Source organism: Haliotis rubra, unplaced genomic scaffold (genome assembly GCF_003918875.1).
Source record: "Haliotis rubra isolate DU_JTF1 unplaced genomic scaffold, ASM391887v1 Scf53, whole genome shotgun sequence".
In the NCBI taxonomy this organism is placed as follows: Eukaryota; Metazoa; Mollusca; class Gastropoda; order Lepetellida; family Haliotidae; genus Haliotis; species Haliotis rubra.
Genome location: NW_025767224.1, coordinates 3,016,313 through 3,032,795, shown reverse-complemented (window position 1 = coordinate 3,032,795; position 16,483 = coordinate 3,016,313). Strand labels below are relative to the sequence as shown.

General features: G+C 41.5%; 1 protein-coding gene across 1 annotated transcript in view; it reads right to left on the bottom strand.

Moving 5' to 3' along the window:
- The window catches only part of LOC124253037 (multiple epidermal growth factor-like domains protein 6), a 26,294-nt gene extending 9,811 nt beyond the window's left edge, over positions 1-16,483 (bottom strand). The window contains exons 1-18 of the mRNA XM_046686752.1: positions 16,401-16,483; positions 16,120-16,257; positions 12,626-12,763; positions 11,929-12,060; positions 8,042-8,179; positions 7,154-7,291; positions 6,632-6,763; positions 6,342-6,479; positions 5,455-5,592; positions 4,933-5,064; positions 4,643-4,780; positions 3,756-3,893; positions 3,235-3,365; positions 2,960-3,082; positions 2,057-2,192; positions 1,535-1,666; positions 1,245-1,382; positions 356-493 (exon numbers count right to left, since the gene is read on the bottom strand). Of these exons, the coding sequence (XP_046542708.1) occupies positions 356-493; positions 1,245-1,382; positions 1,535-1,666; positions 2,057-2,192; positions 2,960-3,082; positions 3,235-3,365; positions 3,756-3,893; positions 4,643-4,780; positions 4,933-5,064; positions 5,455-5,592; positions 6,342-6,479; positions 6,632-6,763; positions 7,154-7,291; positions 8,042-8,179; positions 11,929-12,060; positions 12,626-12,763; positions 16,120-16,225 (2,266 nt within the window). The 5' untranslated portion in view covers positions 16,226-16,257; positions 16,401-16,483. The remainder of the gene's footprint in view (positions 1-355; positions 494-1,244; positions 1,383-1,534; positions 1,667-2,056; positions 2,193-2,959; positions 3,083-3,234; positions 3,366-3,755; positions 3,894-4,642; positions 4,781-4,932; positions 5,065-5,454; positions 5,593-6,341; positions 6,480-6,631; positions 6,764-7,153; positions 7,292-8,041; positions 8,180-11,928; positions 12,061-12,625; positions 12,764-16,119; positions 16,258-16,400) is intronic.

Genomic DNA, 16,483 nt, shown 5'->3' with positions numbered 1-16,483 from the left:
GATCCAATATTACAGGTGCAAAACGTAGGTGATAATCAATATGTAGTTATGTTACTGGTCCTTCGGCAAAAGGTCTTTGACTTTATCCTTTGGAGTTAACGTTAAATATCAAAAGATACCATTTTGTTTTCTCCAATATATTGGTGAATCGTATGTCAATACGATGAAAGTCACAATTGTTTATTCATAGTAATTAGTCATAAAAGATTGTGTACATGTAACTGTCTTCTATAAATAAATACCGAAGATGCACTTAGTATGAAACTAGTTCTGAAATATTTCAGGTATTTCACAGATACGTGTATAATAAGTGGGTCTGACAGCTGACGGTGATCACAATGACCACACTACTCACGTGTCTGACAGTCCAGTCCTGTCCATCCGTCTTCACATCCAGAGTCACACTGACCTGTCCTCTTGTCACACACTTCCTGCCTGTCCTTACATCTACACTCAATGTCACACTGGTCACCGAACCTGTAGTCACTGCACTCTGGAACGTCACACAACATTCAACAATCCACGCGAGTGGCCTCATGAAGCGTGTGTTCCAAGTACTTTCAACCAAAAGACATTACAAAAGTGTTGCAGGTTCGTGTGTATTTGACAATAATTATTCAACTATTCCCCAATGCTACTATCTACTTCACACATAATGGACTCCCTGTTCTGTGGAAACCAAAGTACTGATAAAGAAATGAAAGCTGTCCGGATCTTTTCTCTATCCCAGTAATAAGCGGTGCCGTGAATTGAAAATCATGGAACAGGTTTTACTGGCGGGATCCAACCATTGTAGACAAAATGTAAAGGGTCCAAAGGAAATATTTGTATTAGATACGCATCTAATTTGTGAATGTATAGAATATTTTTAGATGAGCAGAGAAACAAACACAGTCATGGAAAACACATTTGAATAGTATAACGTGTGGGTTAAGTTAAGTGACGACTGTATATGTTTGTGGTAGCTAGCCTGTTGGTGCAGAAATACCAAGTGCAAACACAGCTTCTACAAACACAATCAGGCAGTATAGACAGTCACATCTCCCTACTTGACATACTAGATGCATGCTATCTCGATTCCATAACAGGTATAATTAAACAAACTTTACAATTGTTATAGTGGGTTGTAGATACATTAGGGTACAGAAACATAAAAAAAATATTCCAAAATATTGTACCGTGATTTTTTTTGAAGCAAAATTGCTTTTATTTAAGTGAAAGTGAAAGACAAACGATCTGGTTACCTTGGTCACACGTCATCCCTTGCCATCCTGGTTCACATCCATCCGGGCACTCGCCTGACGTGTTGTTGCAGGTGGCGTTGTCACGACAATGGCCACATCTAGAGCTGCATTGCTCCCCATAGAAGTAGTCCTCACACTCTGCATGACAGACAGTTACTTTACATTGTGGACATAGTACTCCTAGACGAAAGTAGGCATACCTTCACAAACCGATTCCATGAATTGATTATTAAACGGATAGTGTGAATAATATCCTGCAATCTTGATGCACTTTATTTGCAGCTCCTTACCTTGACAAAACGGTGGCTTGAATCCGGGGGCACATGTTTGACACTCTCCTCCTATTTTGTCACATGGCTGTCCACCCTGACACCTCCCACATCTGCCTGTACAGTTGAAGCCGTAGGTCCCGTCCTGGCACGCTGTGAAAATTACATCAGAATATCCGTGGAGGGAGGATCCAATATTACAGGTGCAAAACGTAGGTGATAATCAATATGTAGTTATGTTACTGGTCCTTCGGCAAAAGGTCTTTGACTTTATCCTTTGGAGTTAACGTTAAATATCAAAAGATACCATTTTGTTTTCTCCAATATATTGGTGAATCGTATGTCAATACGATGAAAGTCACAATTGTTTATTCATAGTAATTAGTCATAAAAGATTGTGTACATGTAACTGTCTTCTATAAATAAATACCGAAGATGCACTTAGTATGAAACTAGTTCTGAAATATTTCAGGTATTTCACAGATACGTGTATAATAAGTGGGTCTGACAGCTGACGGTGATCACAATGACCACACTACTCACGTGTCTGACAGTCCAGTCCTGTCCATCCGTCTTCACATCCAGAGTCACACTGACCTGTCCTCTTGTCACACACTTCCTGCCTGTCCTTACATCTACACTCAATGTCACACTGGTCACCGAACCTGTAGTCACTGCACTCTGGAACGTCACACAACATTCAACAATCCACGCGAGTGGCCTCATGAAGCGTGTGTTCCAAGTACTTTCAACCAAAAGACATTACAAAAGTGTTGCAGGTTCGTGTGTATTTGACAATAATTATTCAACTATTCCCCAATGCTACTATCTACTTCACACACATAATGGACTCCCTGTTCTGTGGAAACCAAAGTACTGATAAAGAAATGAAAGCTGTCCGATCTTTTCTCTATCCCAGTAATAAGCGGTGCCGTGAATTGAAAATCATGGAACAGGTTTTACTGGCGGGATCCAACCATTGTAGACAAAATGTAAAGGGTCCAAAGGAAATATTTGTATTAGATACGCATCTAATTTGTGAATGTATAGAATATTTTTAGATGAGCAGAGAAACAAACACAGTCATGGAAAACACATTTGAATAGTATAACGTGTGGGTTAAGTTAAGTGACGACTGTATATGTTTGTGGTAGCTAGCCTGTTGGTGCAGAAATACCAAGTGCAAACACAGCTTCTACAAACACAATCAGGCAGTATAGACAGTCACATCTCCTACTTGACATACTAGATGCATGCTATCTCGATTCCATAACAGGTATAATTAAACAAACTTTACAATTGTTATAGTGGGTTGTAGATACATTAGGGTACAGAAACATAAAAAAAATATTCCAAAATATTGTACCGTGATTTCTTTGAAGCAAAATTGCTTTTATTTAAGTGAAAGTGAAAGACAAACGATCTGGTTACCTTGGTCACACGTCATCCCTTGCCATCCTGGTTCACATCCATCCGGGCACTCGCCTGACGTGTTGTTGCAGGTGGCGTTGTCACGACAATGGCCACATCTAGAGCTGCATTGCTCCCCATAGAAGTAGTCCTCACACTCTGCATGACAGACAGTTACTTTACATTGTGGACATAGTACTCCTAGACGAAAGTAGGCATACCTTCACAAACCGATTCCATGAATTGATTATTAAACGGATAGTGTGAATAATATCCTGCAATCTTGATGCACTTTATTTGCAGCTCCTTACCTTGACAAAACGGTGGCTTGAATCCGGGGCACATGTTTGACACTCTCCTCCTATTTTGTCACATGGCTGTCCACCCTGACACCTCCCACATCTGCCTGTACAGTTGAAGCCGTAGGTCCCGTCCTGGCACGCTGTGAAAATTACATCAGAATATCCGTGGAGGGAGGATCCAATATTACAGGTGCAAAACGTAGGTGATAATCAATATGTAGTTATGTTACTGGTCCTTCGGCAAAAGGTCTTTGACTTTATCCTTTGGAGTTAACGTTAAATATCAAAAGATACCATTTTGTTTTCTCCAATATATTGGTGAATCGTATGTCAATACGATGAAAGTCACAATTGTTTATTCATAGTAATTAGTCATAAAAGATTGTGTACATGTAACTGTCTTCTATAAATAAATACCGAAGATGCACTTAGTATGAAACTAGTTCTGAAATATTTCTGGTATTTCACAGATACGTGTATAATAAGTGGGTCTGACAGCTGACGGTGATCACAATGACCACACTACTCACGTGTCTGACAGTCCAGTCCTGTCCATCCGTCTTCACATCCAGAGTCACACTGACCTGTCCTCTTGTCACACACTTCCTGCCTGTCCTTACATCTACACTCAATGTCACACTGGTCACCGAACCTGTAGTCACTGCACTCTGGAACGTCACACAACATTCAACAATCCACGCGAGTGGCCTCATGAAGCGTGTGTTCCAAGTACTTTCAACCAAAAGACATTACAAAAGTGTTGCAGGTTCGTGTGTATTTGACAATAATTATTCAACTATTCCCCAATGCTACTATCTACTTCACACATAATGGACTCCCTGTTCTGTGGAAACCAAAGTACTGATAAAGAAATGAAAGCTGTCCGGATCTTTTCTCTATCCCAGTAATAAGCGGTGCCGTGAATTGAAAATCATGGAACAGGTTTTACTGGCGGGATCCAACCATTGTAGACAAAATGTAAAGGGTCCAAAGGAAATATTTGTATTAGATACGCATCTAATTTGTGAATGTATAGAATATTTTTAGATGAGCAGAGAAACAAACACAGTCATGGAAAACACATTTGAATAGTATAACGTGTGGGTTAAGTTAAGTGACGACTGTATATGTTTGTGGTAGCTAGCCTGTTGGTGCAGAAATACCAAGTGCAAACACAGCTTCTACAAACACAATCAGGCAGTATAGACAGTCACATCTCCCTACTTGACATACTAGATGCATGCTATCTCGATTCCATAACAGGTATAATTAAACAAACTTTACAATTGTTATAGTGGGTTGTAGATACATTAGGGTACAGAAACATAAAAAAATATTCCAAAATATTGTACCGTGATTTCTTTGAAGCAAAATTGCTTTTATTTAAGTGAAAGTGAAAGACAAACGATCTGGTTACCTTGGTCACACGTCATCCCTTGCCATCCTGGTTCACATCCATCCGGGCACTCGCCTGACGTGTTGTTGCAGGTGGCGTTGTCACGACAATGGCCACATCTAGAGCTGCATTGCTCCCCATAGAAGTAGTCCTCACACTCTGCATGACAGACAGTTACTTTACATTGTGGACATAGTACTCCTAGACGAAAGTAGGCATACCTGCACAAACCGATTCCATGAATTGATTATTAAACGGATAGTGTGAATAATATCCTGCAATCTTGATGCACTTTATTTGCAGCTCCTTACCTTGACAAAACGGTGGCTTGAATCCGGGGGCACATGTTTGACACTCTCCTCCTATTTTGTCACATGGCTGTCCACCCTGACACCTCCCACATCTGCCTGTACAGTTGAAGCCGTAGGTCCCGTCCTGGCACGCTGTGAAAATTACATCAGAATATCCGTGGAGGGAGGATCCAGTATTACAGGTGCAAAACGTAGATGATAATCAATATGTAGTTATGTTACTGGTCCTTCGGCAAAAGGTCTTTGACTTTATCCTTTGGAGTTAACGTGAAATATCAAAAGATACCATTTTGTTTTCTCCAATATATTGGTGAATCGTATGTCAATACGATGAAAGTCACAATTGTTTATTCATAGTAATTAGTCATAAAAGATTGTGTACATGTAACTGTCTTCTATAAATAAATACCGAAGATGCACTTAGTATGAAACTAGTTCTGAAATATTTCAGGTATTTCACAGATACGTGTATAATAAGTGGGTCTGACAGCTGACGGTGATCACAATGACCACACTACTCACGTGTCTGACAGTCCAGTCCTGTCCATCCGTCTTCACATCCAGAGTCACACTGACCTGTCCTCTTGTCACACACTTCCTGCCTGTCCTTACATCTACACTCAATGTCACACTGGTCACCGAACCTGTAGTCACTGCACTCTGGAACGTCACACAACATTCAACAATCCACGCGAGTGGCCTCATGAAGCGTGTGTTCCAAGTACTTTCAACCAAAAGACATTACAAAAGTGTTGCAGGTTCGTGTGTATTTGACAATAATTATTCAACTATTCCCCAATGCTACTATCTACTTCACACATAATGGACTCCCTGTTCTGTGGAAACCAAAGTACTGATAAAGAAATGAAAGCTGTCCGGATCTTTTCTCTATCCCAGTAATAAGCGGTGCCGTGAATTGAAAATCATGGAACAGGTTTTACTGGCGGGATCCAACCATTGTAGACAAAATGTAAAGGGTCCAAAGGAAATATTTGTATTAGATACGCATCTAATTTGTGAATGTATAGAATATTTTTAGATGAGCAGAGAAACAAACACAGTCATGGAAAACACATTTGAATAGTATAACGTGTGGGTTAAGTTAAGTGACGACTGTATATGTTTGTGGTAGCTAGCCTGTTGGTGCAGAAATACCAAGTGCAAACACAGCTTCTACAAACACAATCAGGCAGTATAGACAGTCACATCTCCTACTTGACATACTAGATGCATGCTATCTCGATTCCATAACAGGTATAATTAAACAAACTTTACAATTGTTATAGTGGGTTGTAGATACATTAGGGTACAGAAACATAAAAAAAATATTCCAAAATATTGTACCGTGATTTCTTTGAAGCAAAATTGCTTTTATTTAAGTGAAAGTGAAAGACAAACGATCTGGTTACCTTGGTCACACGTCATCCCTTGCCATCCTGGTTCACATCCATCCGGGCACTCGCCTGACGTGTTGTTGCAGGTGGCGTTGTCACGACAATGGCCACATCTAGAGCTGCATTGCTCCCCATAGAAGTAGTCCTCACACTCTGCATGACAGACAGTTACTTTACATTGTGGACATAGTACTCCTAGACGGATGTAGGCATACCTGCACAAACCGATTCCATGAATTGATTATTAAACGGATAGTGTGAATAATATCCTGCAATCTTGATGCACTTTATTTGCAGCTCCTTACCTTGACAAAACGGTGGCTTGAATCCGGGGGCACATGTTTGACACTCTCCTCCTATTTTGTCACATGGCTGTCCACCCTGACACCTCCCACATCTGCCTGTACAGTTGAAGCCGTAGGTCCCGTCCTGGCACGCTGTGAAAATTACATCAGAATATCCGTGGAGGGAGGATCCAATATTACAGGTGCAAAACGTAGGTGATAATCAATATGTAGTTATGTTACTGGTCCTTCGGCAAAAGGTCTTTGACTTTATCCTTTGGAGTTAACGTGAAATATCAAAAGATACCATTTTGTTTTCTCCAATATATTGGTGAATCGTATGTCAATACGATGAAAGTCACAATTGTTTATTCATAGTAATTAGTCATAAAAGATTGTGTACATGTAACTGTCTTCTATAAATAAATACCGAAGATGCACTTAGTATGAAACTAGTTCTGAAATATTTCTGGTATTTCACAGATACGTGTATAATAAGTGGGTCTGGCAGCTGACGGTGATCACAATGACCACACTACTCACGTGTCTGACAGTCCAGTCCTGTCCATCCGTCTTCACATCCAGAGTCACACTGACCTGTCCTCTTGTCACACACTTCCTGCCTGTCCTTACATCTACACTCAATGTCACACTGGTCACCGAACCTGTAGTCACTGCACTCTGGAACGTCACACAACATTCAACAATCCACGCGAGTGGCCTCATGAAGCGTGTGTTTCAAGTACTTTCAACCAAAAGACATTACAAAAGTGTTGCAGGTTCGTGTGTATTTGACAATAATTATTCAACTATTCCCCAATGCTACTATCTACTTCACACATAATGGACTCCCTGTTCTGTGGAAACCAAAGTACTGATAAAGAAATGAAAGCTGTCCGGATCTTTTCTCTATCCCAGTAATAAGCGGTGCCGTGAATTGAAAATCATGGAACAGGTTTTACTGGCGGGATCCAACCATTGTAGACAAAATGTAAAGGGTCCAAAGGAAATATTTGTATTAGATACGCATCTAATTTGTGAATGTATAGAATATTTTTAGATGAGCAGAGAAACAAACACAGTCATGGAAAACACATTTGAATAGTATAACGTGTGGGTTAAGTTAAGTGACGACTGTATATGTTTGTGGTAGCTAGCCTGTTGGTGCAGAAATACCAAGTGCAAACACAGCTTCTACAAACACAATCAGGCAGTATAGACAGTCACATCTCCCTACTTGACATACTAGATGCATGCTATCTCGATTCCATAACAGGTATAATTAAACAAACTTTACAATTGTTATAGTGGGTTGTAGATACATTAGGGTACAGAAACATAAAACAAATATTCCAAAATATTGTACCGTGATTTCTTTGAAGCAAAATTGCTTTTATTTAAGTGAAAGTGAAAGACAAACGTTCTGGTTACCTTGGTCACACGTCATCCCTTGCCATCCTGGTTCACATCCATCCGGGCACTCGCCTGACGTGTTGTTGCAGGTGGCGTTGTCACGACAATGGCCACATCTAGAGCTGCATTGCTCCCCATAGAAGTAGTCCTCACACTCTGCATGACAGACAGTTACTTTACATTGTGGACATAGTACTCCTAGACGAAAGTAGGCATACCTGCACAAACCGATTCCATGAATTGATTATTAAACGGATAGTGTGAATAATATCCTGCAATCTTGATGCACACATAATGGACTCCCTGTTCTGTGGAAACCAAAGTACTGATAAAGAAATGAAAGCTGTCCGGATCTTTTCTCTACACCCAGTAATAACCGGTGCCGTGAATTGAAAATCATGGAACAGGTTTTACTGGCGGGATCCGACCATTGTAGACAAAATGTAAAGGGTCCAAAGGAAATATTTGTGTAAACGCAAGATTGCATGTTTCATTATTCATTAAAATGTGTTAACATTGATTAAAGTTTAAAGTTTGCCAAGGAAACAATTAGTTGACATTTTGTTGGTTCCTTACGTTGAAACAACGTTGACAACTAAAGGAATCTCGACTAACTTTCTTTGGTCGCATGATAAACGTTGAATCAACGTTTATGAAAGGTTGATCAACCAAACAACCAAACGTCAACGTTGATTAAACGTTGACTAGACGTTTTTGCCCGCTGGGGTTACTATAGAAGTCTATGGGAAAACATTTGAGTTTGTGTAACCTGCAGCTATAAAGCTGACGTCACGAACCTCAGACTAAGCAAGTGCAGTTACCTCCCCTGCCTTGAAGCATGCTCCAACTCGTCCTCAGCCAGGTTCCAGACCATGTGACTATTTCATAAATACATGCCTGTAACATACGAGTTGTGTAACCGACTCTTTGAACAATAGTTTTTTTATAATTGTATCTTTTATTTAAATTTGCGTCAGCAATCCCTCACTTGGGTATCACAAACTTGCAGCCCAAACCGAGATTCCTGAACGCCCATTGTTCGCCCCCACTGCACCGAGTTGTGCTGTGACGTTGTTGTGGAGTAACTCACTTACCAAACATGTTTACCTTGGGTTCTCTCTGTGGCCATGATAGTGTATTTATTCAACACAGTTTCCAATGTGTATTGCTGCTCAAATGATGAAATGCACCAATAAGCTATCCACTCACAGTTTGACACAAAACCTTTTTCATGCAGATCCATTTACTTCATTTGCTCTCAGCCGAAACAAATACAACATCCTAGCGGGGAATGGGCTTTGGAAAACAGTAACCTTGATATCATTGTGTATGAAAAAATGAAAGTGCTATACCCTCCTTGTCTCTTAACCAGTGAAGATCCGGGTTAGCATTGGCCTCAGTAACCTATTGGGCTTCAGTACCACACAAGATGTGCTATATTGTTAATCAGCTACCGATGTCTTTCTGTGGAAACGTCCCTGTCGGACATACTCGATGGAAGACTAAAGTGATGAATATTTCAGTTTGCCCTTACGTGTCAGGCAGCCGTCCCCTGTCCATCCATTTCTACAGCCACTGATACAGTTTCCACTTGATTTGTCGCATACCTCACTCGTGTTCTTACAACCACATCGTTGGCTACAATCCGCGCCGAATCTTTTGTCTTGACACTCTGTAAATATAATGTAAATGACTGAAAAGAAACCCGTCCATATTCCAAAGCTTACACTTGCTGGAAAACAAATAGATGATTATTTGCTGTTGAAGAATGAGAGCATGAATGTGAGATAATGCAAGTCGGCACTTGGATACATTTGTCTAGGTTAATATTTAGATCTTTTTTATCTCCTCGGTAATCTATATTCTCCAAAGATTCAGTTTCGGTATTTCCTGACCATATTTAAGTTTCGCAGACGAGTCTGACACAGGTTCAAACAGGCGAATCACGTAACTTGAAATATGTAGATTTAAAAATGTTTCTTGAACGTGACTTGCCCTAAAAACAAAGACTTTGTATGATGTAACTGTATATTGCTGCACTATATTCTTCGCTCCTTACCTTGACAAAGCGAAGGCTTGAATCCAGCAACACATGTCTGACACTCCCCGTCAGTTTTGTCACATGGCTGTCCACCCTGACACCTCCCACATCTGCCTGTACAGTTGAAGCCGTAGGTCCCGTCCTGACACGCTGTGAAATGAAAAGTCATTGACAGCTAAATCACAAAGTCATGGGTCATCTGATGAATCAATAGTGCAGGGCAAATCTGTGCTTCAACACTTACCTACGTCACATCTCTACCTTGTTCACCCTTCTTGACAACACTTACCTACGTCACATCTCCACCTTGTTCACCCTTCTTGACAACACATACCTACGCCACATCTCTACCTTGTTCACCCTCCTTGACAACACTTACCTACGCCACACTCCACCTTGTTCACCCTCTTTGACAACACTAACCTACGCCACATCTCCACCTTGTTCACTCTCCCTGACAACACTTACCTTCGCCACATCTCCACCTTGTTCACTATCCTTGACAACACTTACCTTCGCCACATCTCCACCTTGTTCACCCTTCTTGACAACACTTACCTACGTCACATCTCCACCTTGTTCACTCTCCCTGACAACACTTACCTCCGCCACATCTCCACCTTGTTCACTATCCTTGACAACACTTACCTTCGCCACATCTCCACCTTGTTCACCCTCCTTGACAACACTTACCTACGCCACACTCCACACCCTCTTTGACAACACCACCTCTCCACCTTGTTCACCCTCTTTGACAACCTTGTTCACTCTCCCTGACTAACCTACGTCACATCTCCCCCTTGTTCACCCTCCCTGACAACACTTACCTACGCCACATCTCCACCTTGTTCACTCAACCCCTGACAACACTCTCCCCTGACAACACTAACGTCCACATCTCCACCTTGTTCACCCTCCTTGACAACACTTACCTACGCCACATCCACCTTGTTCACCCTCCCTGACAACACTTACCTACGCCACATCTCCACCTTGACAACACTCACCCTCCACTCTCCCGGACAACACTTACCTTCGCCACACTCCAATTTGTTCACCCTCCCTGAACACAGGTGACTTACCGTCGTCACATCTCTGCCCCGTCCATCCATCACGACATCCTTCTTGATCACATGATCCATTTACAGGGCTGCACTTCCCTGCACACTGACCACAAGCTTCTGAACACCCGTCACCATATCTGCCTTCGTCACATTCTGTCAACAAGAGTTTAGTTGTCCACAGTCTCTAAAATCTAAACCGTAATCCTCCAACATTATCCAACTAAGCAAATCTCACCATGCAGTAGACTGCCTGTATGAAATGCCTTCTACAAACACAGTCAGGCAGTACAGGCTGTTATACCTCCCTACCTGACATACTCAACTTGTCACGAAGCATCTCGTTTCCAAAACAGATGTAATTAAAAGAACTTTATAATTGTTATAGTGGGTTGTAGGTGCATTAGGGTGCAAGAATATAATTATAAAACATTCCAAAATATTGTACCACGATTTATTTGAAGAAAGATAGCTTTCCTTTAAGTGAAAGTGAAAGACAAACGATCTGGTTACCTTGGTCACACGTCATCCCTTGCCATCCTGGTTCACATCCATTAGGGCAATCTCCTGACCTGGTGTTGCAGATGGCGTTGTCACGACAATGGCCACATCTAGAGCTGCATTGCTCCCCATAGAAGTAGTCCTCACACTCTGCATGACAGACCGTTACTTTACATTATGAACTTCGTACTCCTAGACGAAAGTAGGCAAACCTTCACAAACTGATTCCATGAATTGATTATTAAACGGATATTGTGAATAATATCCTGCAATGTTGCTGAACGGTTTTCGTTCTTCCTTACCTTGACAAAACGGAGGCTTGAATCCGTCAGCACATGTTTGACACTCTCCTCCTATTTTGTCACATGGCTGTCCACCCTGACACCTCCCACATCTGCCTGTACAGCTGAAGCCGTAGGTCCCGTCCTGGCACGCTGTGAAATTACATCAGAATATCCGTGGAGGAAGATGCATTTAATATAATAATAGCGCTCTAAATATTCTACTTTTTACTGACCAAATATAATCTGTGAAGACGCCTATGACTTGCAGTTTGTGTGTCCCCATTGTCAGAGGTGAGCATAATCAGTTATCAACTTTTAGATGAGATGTCAACGCTAGATGATGTTAAGGGGACAGGTTGGGAATATAGAACCCAATACTATGTTATATGTAGGATGACGTTTTATATGATCAATCATCAAACACAAGATGTTGATACTCAACAGTTGTATTTTTACACCAAAATACTTAAGTTACGTATATGAAAGGCACTTACTGTGTGTAAATAAGTTTAATATGACGCGACACCGTTCATTTCAACCCAGTAGATATAAGGTAACCGTCAGACATTCAGGGACACCTCACATCGGTCCTTAAAATCGTATTTATGCTTTAATAGTGAATTACTCTTCCCACCAACTCTCTAGTTTGTAACCTACACAACATACGTGTATAATAAGTGGGTCTGACAGCTGGCTGTGACCACCACCCACTCACGTGTATAACAGGCCAGTCCTGTCCATCCGTCTTCACATCCAGTGTGACACTGACCTGTCCTCTTGGCACACACTTCATGCCTGTCCTTACATCTACACCTCCTGTCACACAGGTCACCGAACCTGTAGGCACTACACGCTGTAAAAACAACGCGACAATCTACAATCTACAAAGATTACAGGGTTTTTTGTACAGACAACGAATAACAATCAACAATCACGAGAGTACGGAAAGTTTTGTACAGACAACGAATAACAATCAACAATCACGAGAGTCCGGAAGATTTTGTACAGACAACGAGTAACAGTCAACAATCACGAGAGAACTAAAGGTTTTGTACAGACAACGAATAACAATCAACAATCACGAGAGTACGGAAGGTTTTGTACAGACAACGTATAACAATCAACAATCACGAGAGAACGGAAGGTTTTGTACAGACAACGAATAACAATCAACAATCACGAGAGTACGGAAGGTTTTGTACAGACAACGAGTAACAGTCAACAATCACGAGAGTACGCAAGGTTTTGTACAGACAACGAATAACAATCAACAATCACGAGAGTACGGAAGGTTTTGTACAGACAACGAATAACAATCAACAATCACGAGAGTACGGAAGGTTTTGTACAGACAACGAGTAACAGTCAACAATCACGAGAGAACGAAAGGTTTTGTACAGACAACGAATAACAATCAACAATCACGAGACGGAAGGTTTTGTACGGAAGGTTTTGTACAGACAACGAATAACAGTCAACAATCACGAGAGTACGCAAGGTTTTGTACAGACAACGAATAACAATCAACAATCACGAGAGTACGGAAGGTTTTGTACAGACAACGAATAACAATAACAATCACGAGAGTACGGAAGGTTTTGTACAGACAACGAGTAACAATAACAATCACGACGAGTCAACAATCAGTAACGAACAATCACGAGAGAACGAAAGGTTTTGTACAGACAACAAATAACAATCATGAGAGTACGGAAGGTTTTGTACAGACAACGTATAACAATCAACAATCACGAGAGTACGGAAGGTTTTGAACAGACAACGAATAACAATAACAATCACGAGAGTACGGAAGGTTTTGTACAGACAACGAATAACAATCAACAATCACGAGAGATCGAAAGGTTTTGTACAGACAACGAATAACAATCAACAATCACAAGAGTACGGAAGGTTTTGTACAGACAACGAATAACAATCAACAATCACGAGAGTACGGAAGGTTTTGAACAGACAACGAATAACAATCAACCATCCCGAGAGTACGGAAGGTTTTGTACAGACAACGAATAACAATCAACAATCACGAGAGTACGGAAGGTTTTGAACAGACAACGAATAACAATCAACAATCACGAGAGAACAGAAGGTTTTGTACAGACAACGAATAACAATCAACAATCACGAGAGTACGTAGGTGCCAATGGAAGTGAAGTTCTTCCCGTATATTGCCGCCAAAATAAAGTCCATTAGTAAGCTTGGCAACAACCCCTTCTGGTAGATCCCCTAGGAGTTCTTCTAGAGCGGTCTCTGATCGGGGCATTACCTTGTCTGGTCAAACATCTTCCCGAATGGAGACACAATGCTTCATGGGTGGGTTAAGCATTTGTTAGGTTTGCCGACTTAATGTATAGTGAGTCTATATATGTTCCAAAGCCAGGTAATACAGTCACTAGCCTGTAACCACCAAGTCATGTTATACTGTCACCCTCTGTTGGAACGTAAACACCTATATTATCCAACTTCTGTTGGAGCTCAGAGAGGTGAACTCTTGAAAACAGTGCCACTTCGCCCCTGAGCTGACATGTTAACAAAAGCTTGACATTCTCCTGATGAACAATCCCTTCTATGTTTAGGTCAAAACCGTCATCACATTCTGTGAGTAGTGACATGAACTAATGTCTGCAGGACAAGGTCTGAAACATTATTGGCCATACTTTGAGAGCATACGTTTGGTGTCATGCCCATACTTTGAGGTATTTTTGTGACGTCAAAGGTAACATAAGGGGGAAATACTGGGCGTGTTTGGAAAGTGTGCTCATGTTTCTTGGGCCTCCTTGTCCGGTTAGGAATCCGGATCTTGCCTGATGCTCCTAGTCGAGTATTAATTTGGGGTTCTCTGTGGAGGATAGGGTACCCCTATGAACACACCAGGCAATATAGATAATCAGGGTACTCTTCTACCTGTGTGTTTGTCATCCACACCAAGAGTCCACGAGACCATAAAAGTTGAATTTCTTGTTGCTCTTGGACAAAACAAATACTTGTCTCGCATACAACCTTAAATAGGGATGAGCCACCAGCCTGATGGCCTGAGTGAGGGATTGACGTGATGTCAACACCGAGAGACCTGTCGCTGCTGAGAGGCTAATCATACTTTCAGTGGTGGCTCCATTAAGTATTGTCAGACGTTTTGTCTGGTGGTCACAGAAGGTGTCCATGTGTGGTGACGAAGTGTAAAGACATACCCCACAGAAAGTTCTTCAGCACACACATCATCCAGTAAGGTCTAGGTAATTAAAGATTCGCCTGTGATCATGTCAGAAACTTCCACTCACTTATTACGTGACTCCACAAACCGCAGCTTCGAAAGTGCTTCCTCAAATCGGTCTTGTACTTTGCATAGAAAATCTTGGGGTGTGATGGTTTGTGATAGATCTTATAACCTTCGCATCGTCTACAGTGCGGATTTCTTTCAGTAGTCAGTTTAGAAGATTTCAGGTTTCAGTGGAGCCATCGTTCATAAGTGGAGATCTGGACCATGGCGTTGTTTAACCAATTTGGACAATGCAACATGAATGCAATTCCGGTTAGCACCATAGACTTTTCCAATGACGGGGCATATACCTCATCTTGTCTGGGTCAATCCTCCTGTCGTTCATTGGGTTCGAGCTTGATGTCGGACATGTAAATGAGCACCTGTCGGACTTGTCGGACGGTTTTGCATTTGTGTGTTATACCTTTGAGAAGCGCAGACCGTGTCTGGAGAGCCGGAAGTCGGACAAGGGAGATAACTCTATTTTCTATTAACCCATCAAGCAAAAGTGCAATGGCGCAAAGTCGATGAACAAGCATACAACACAACTTTGACGTATAGTCATTCCCGATACTACATAAGTACACCTGACTCTCGTTGATTAATAATGATATGTGTTTCCATTTAGAGATCGGGGCCGACATTGTACAATAGTGCGTACAACTGGATAATTGCATATCAATTTAACTTGTGAACTAAACCGTCTTAACTGTGCATCACAGTACACCTTCCATCCCTTGAACTTTAAAACCGGAAAGTCCGGCGTTTACGCCATTTTTACATGCATGGAGCACACCTCAGTAAACGTAATATGAATATAGTTTTAATCAATTGTGTGAATAGATCGGTAGAACAATTCACCATCTGACTGGCATGGTACCACACTGGGCACAAACAATTCCAAGAAGTCAGAGTGTCAAAGCCTGGGTACAAACCTTTACACAATGTTCCACTCCAGTAGCCCTGGCAGCCATGTGTACAAGTCCCATCCACACTGTGACAGTGCTGATCTCCTCCAGCACAATGTCCACACGCCTCCATGCAGCCAGAACCATAGCGTCCCTCAGGACAAGCTGTAACGATATTCGTAGCATCTTGTTGTTGGGTACATGATAGCGTATGGGAAAAAGCATAATATTTAAACTGTAGCCAATCGCACATCACATTTAATTTTAAATAAATTTTGACAGAAAAAAACGTTCTGTCGTGCACTTACTTTCCTGACAGCCAGTCCCAGTGTATCCATCGGGGCAACCACTCTCACAGTGTCCAGTGGTTTTGTCACACACCTCATATGTG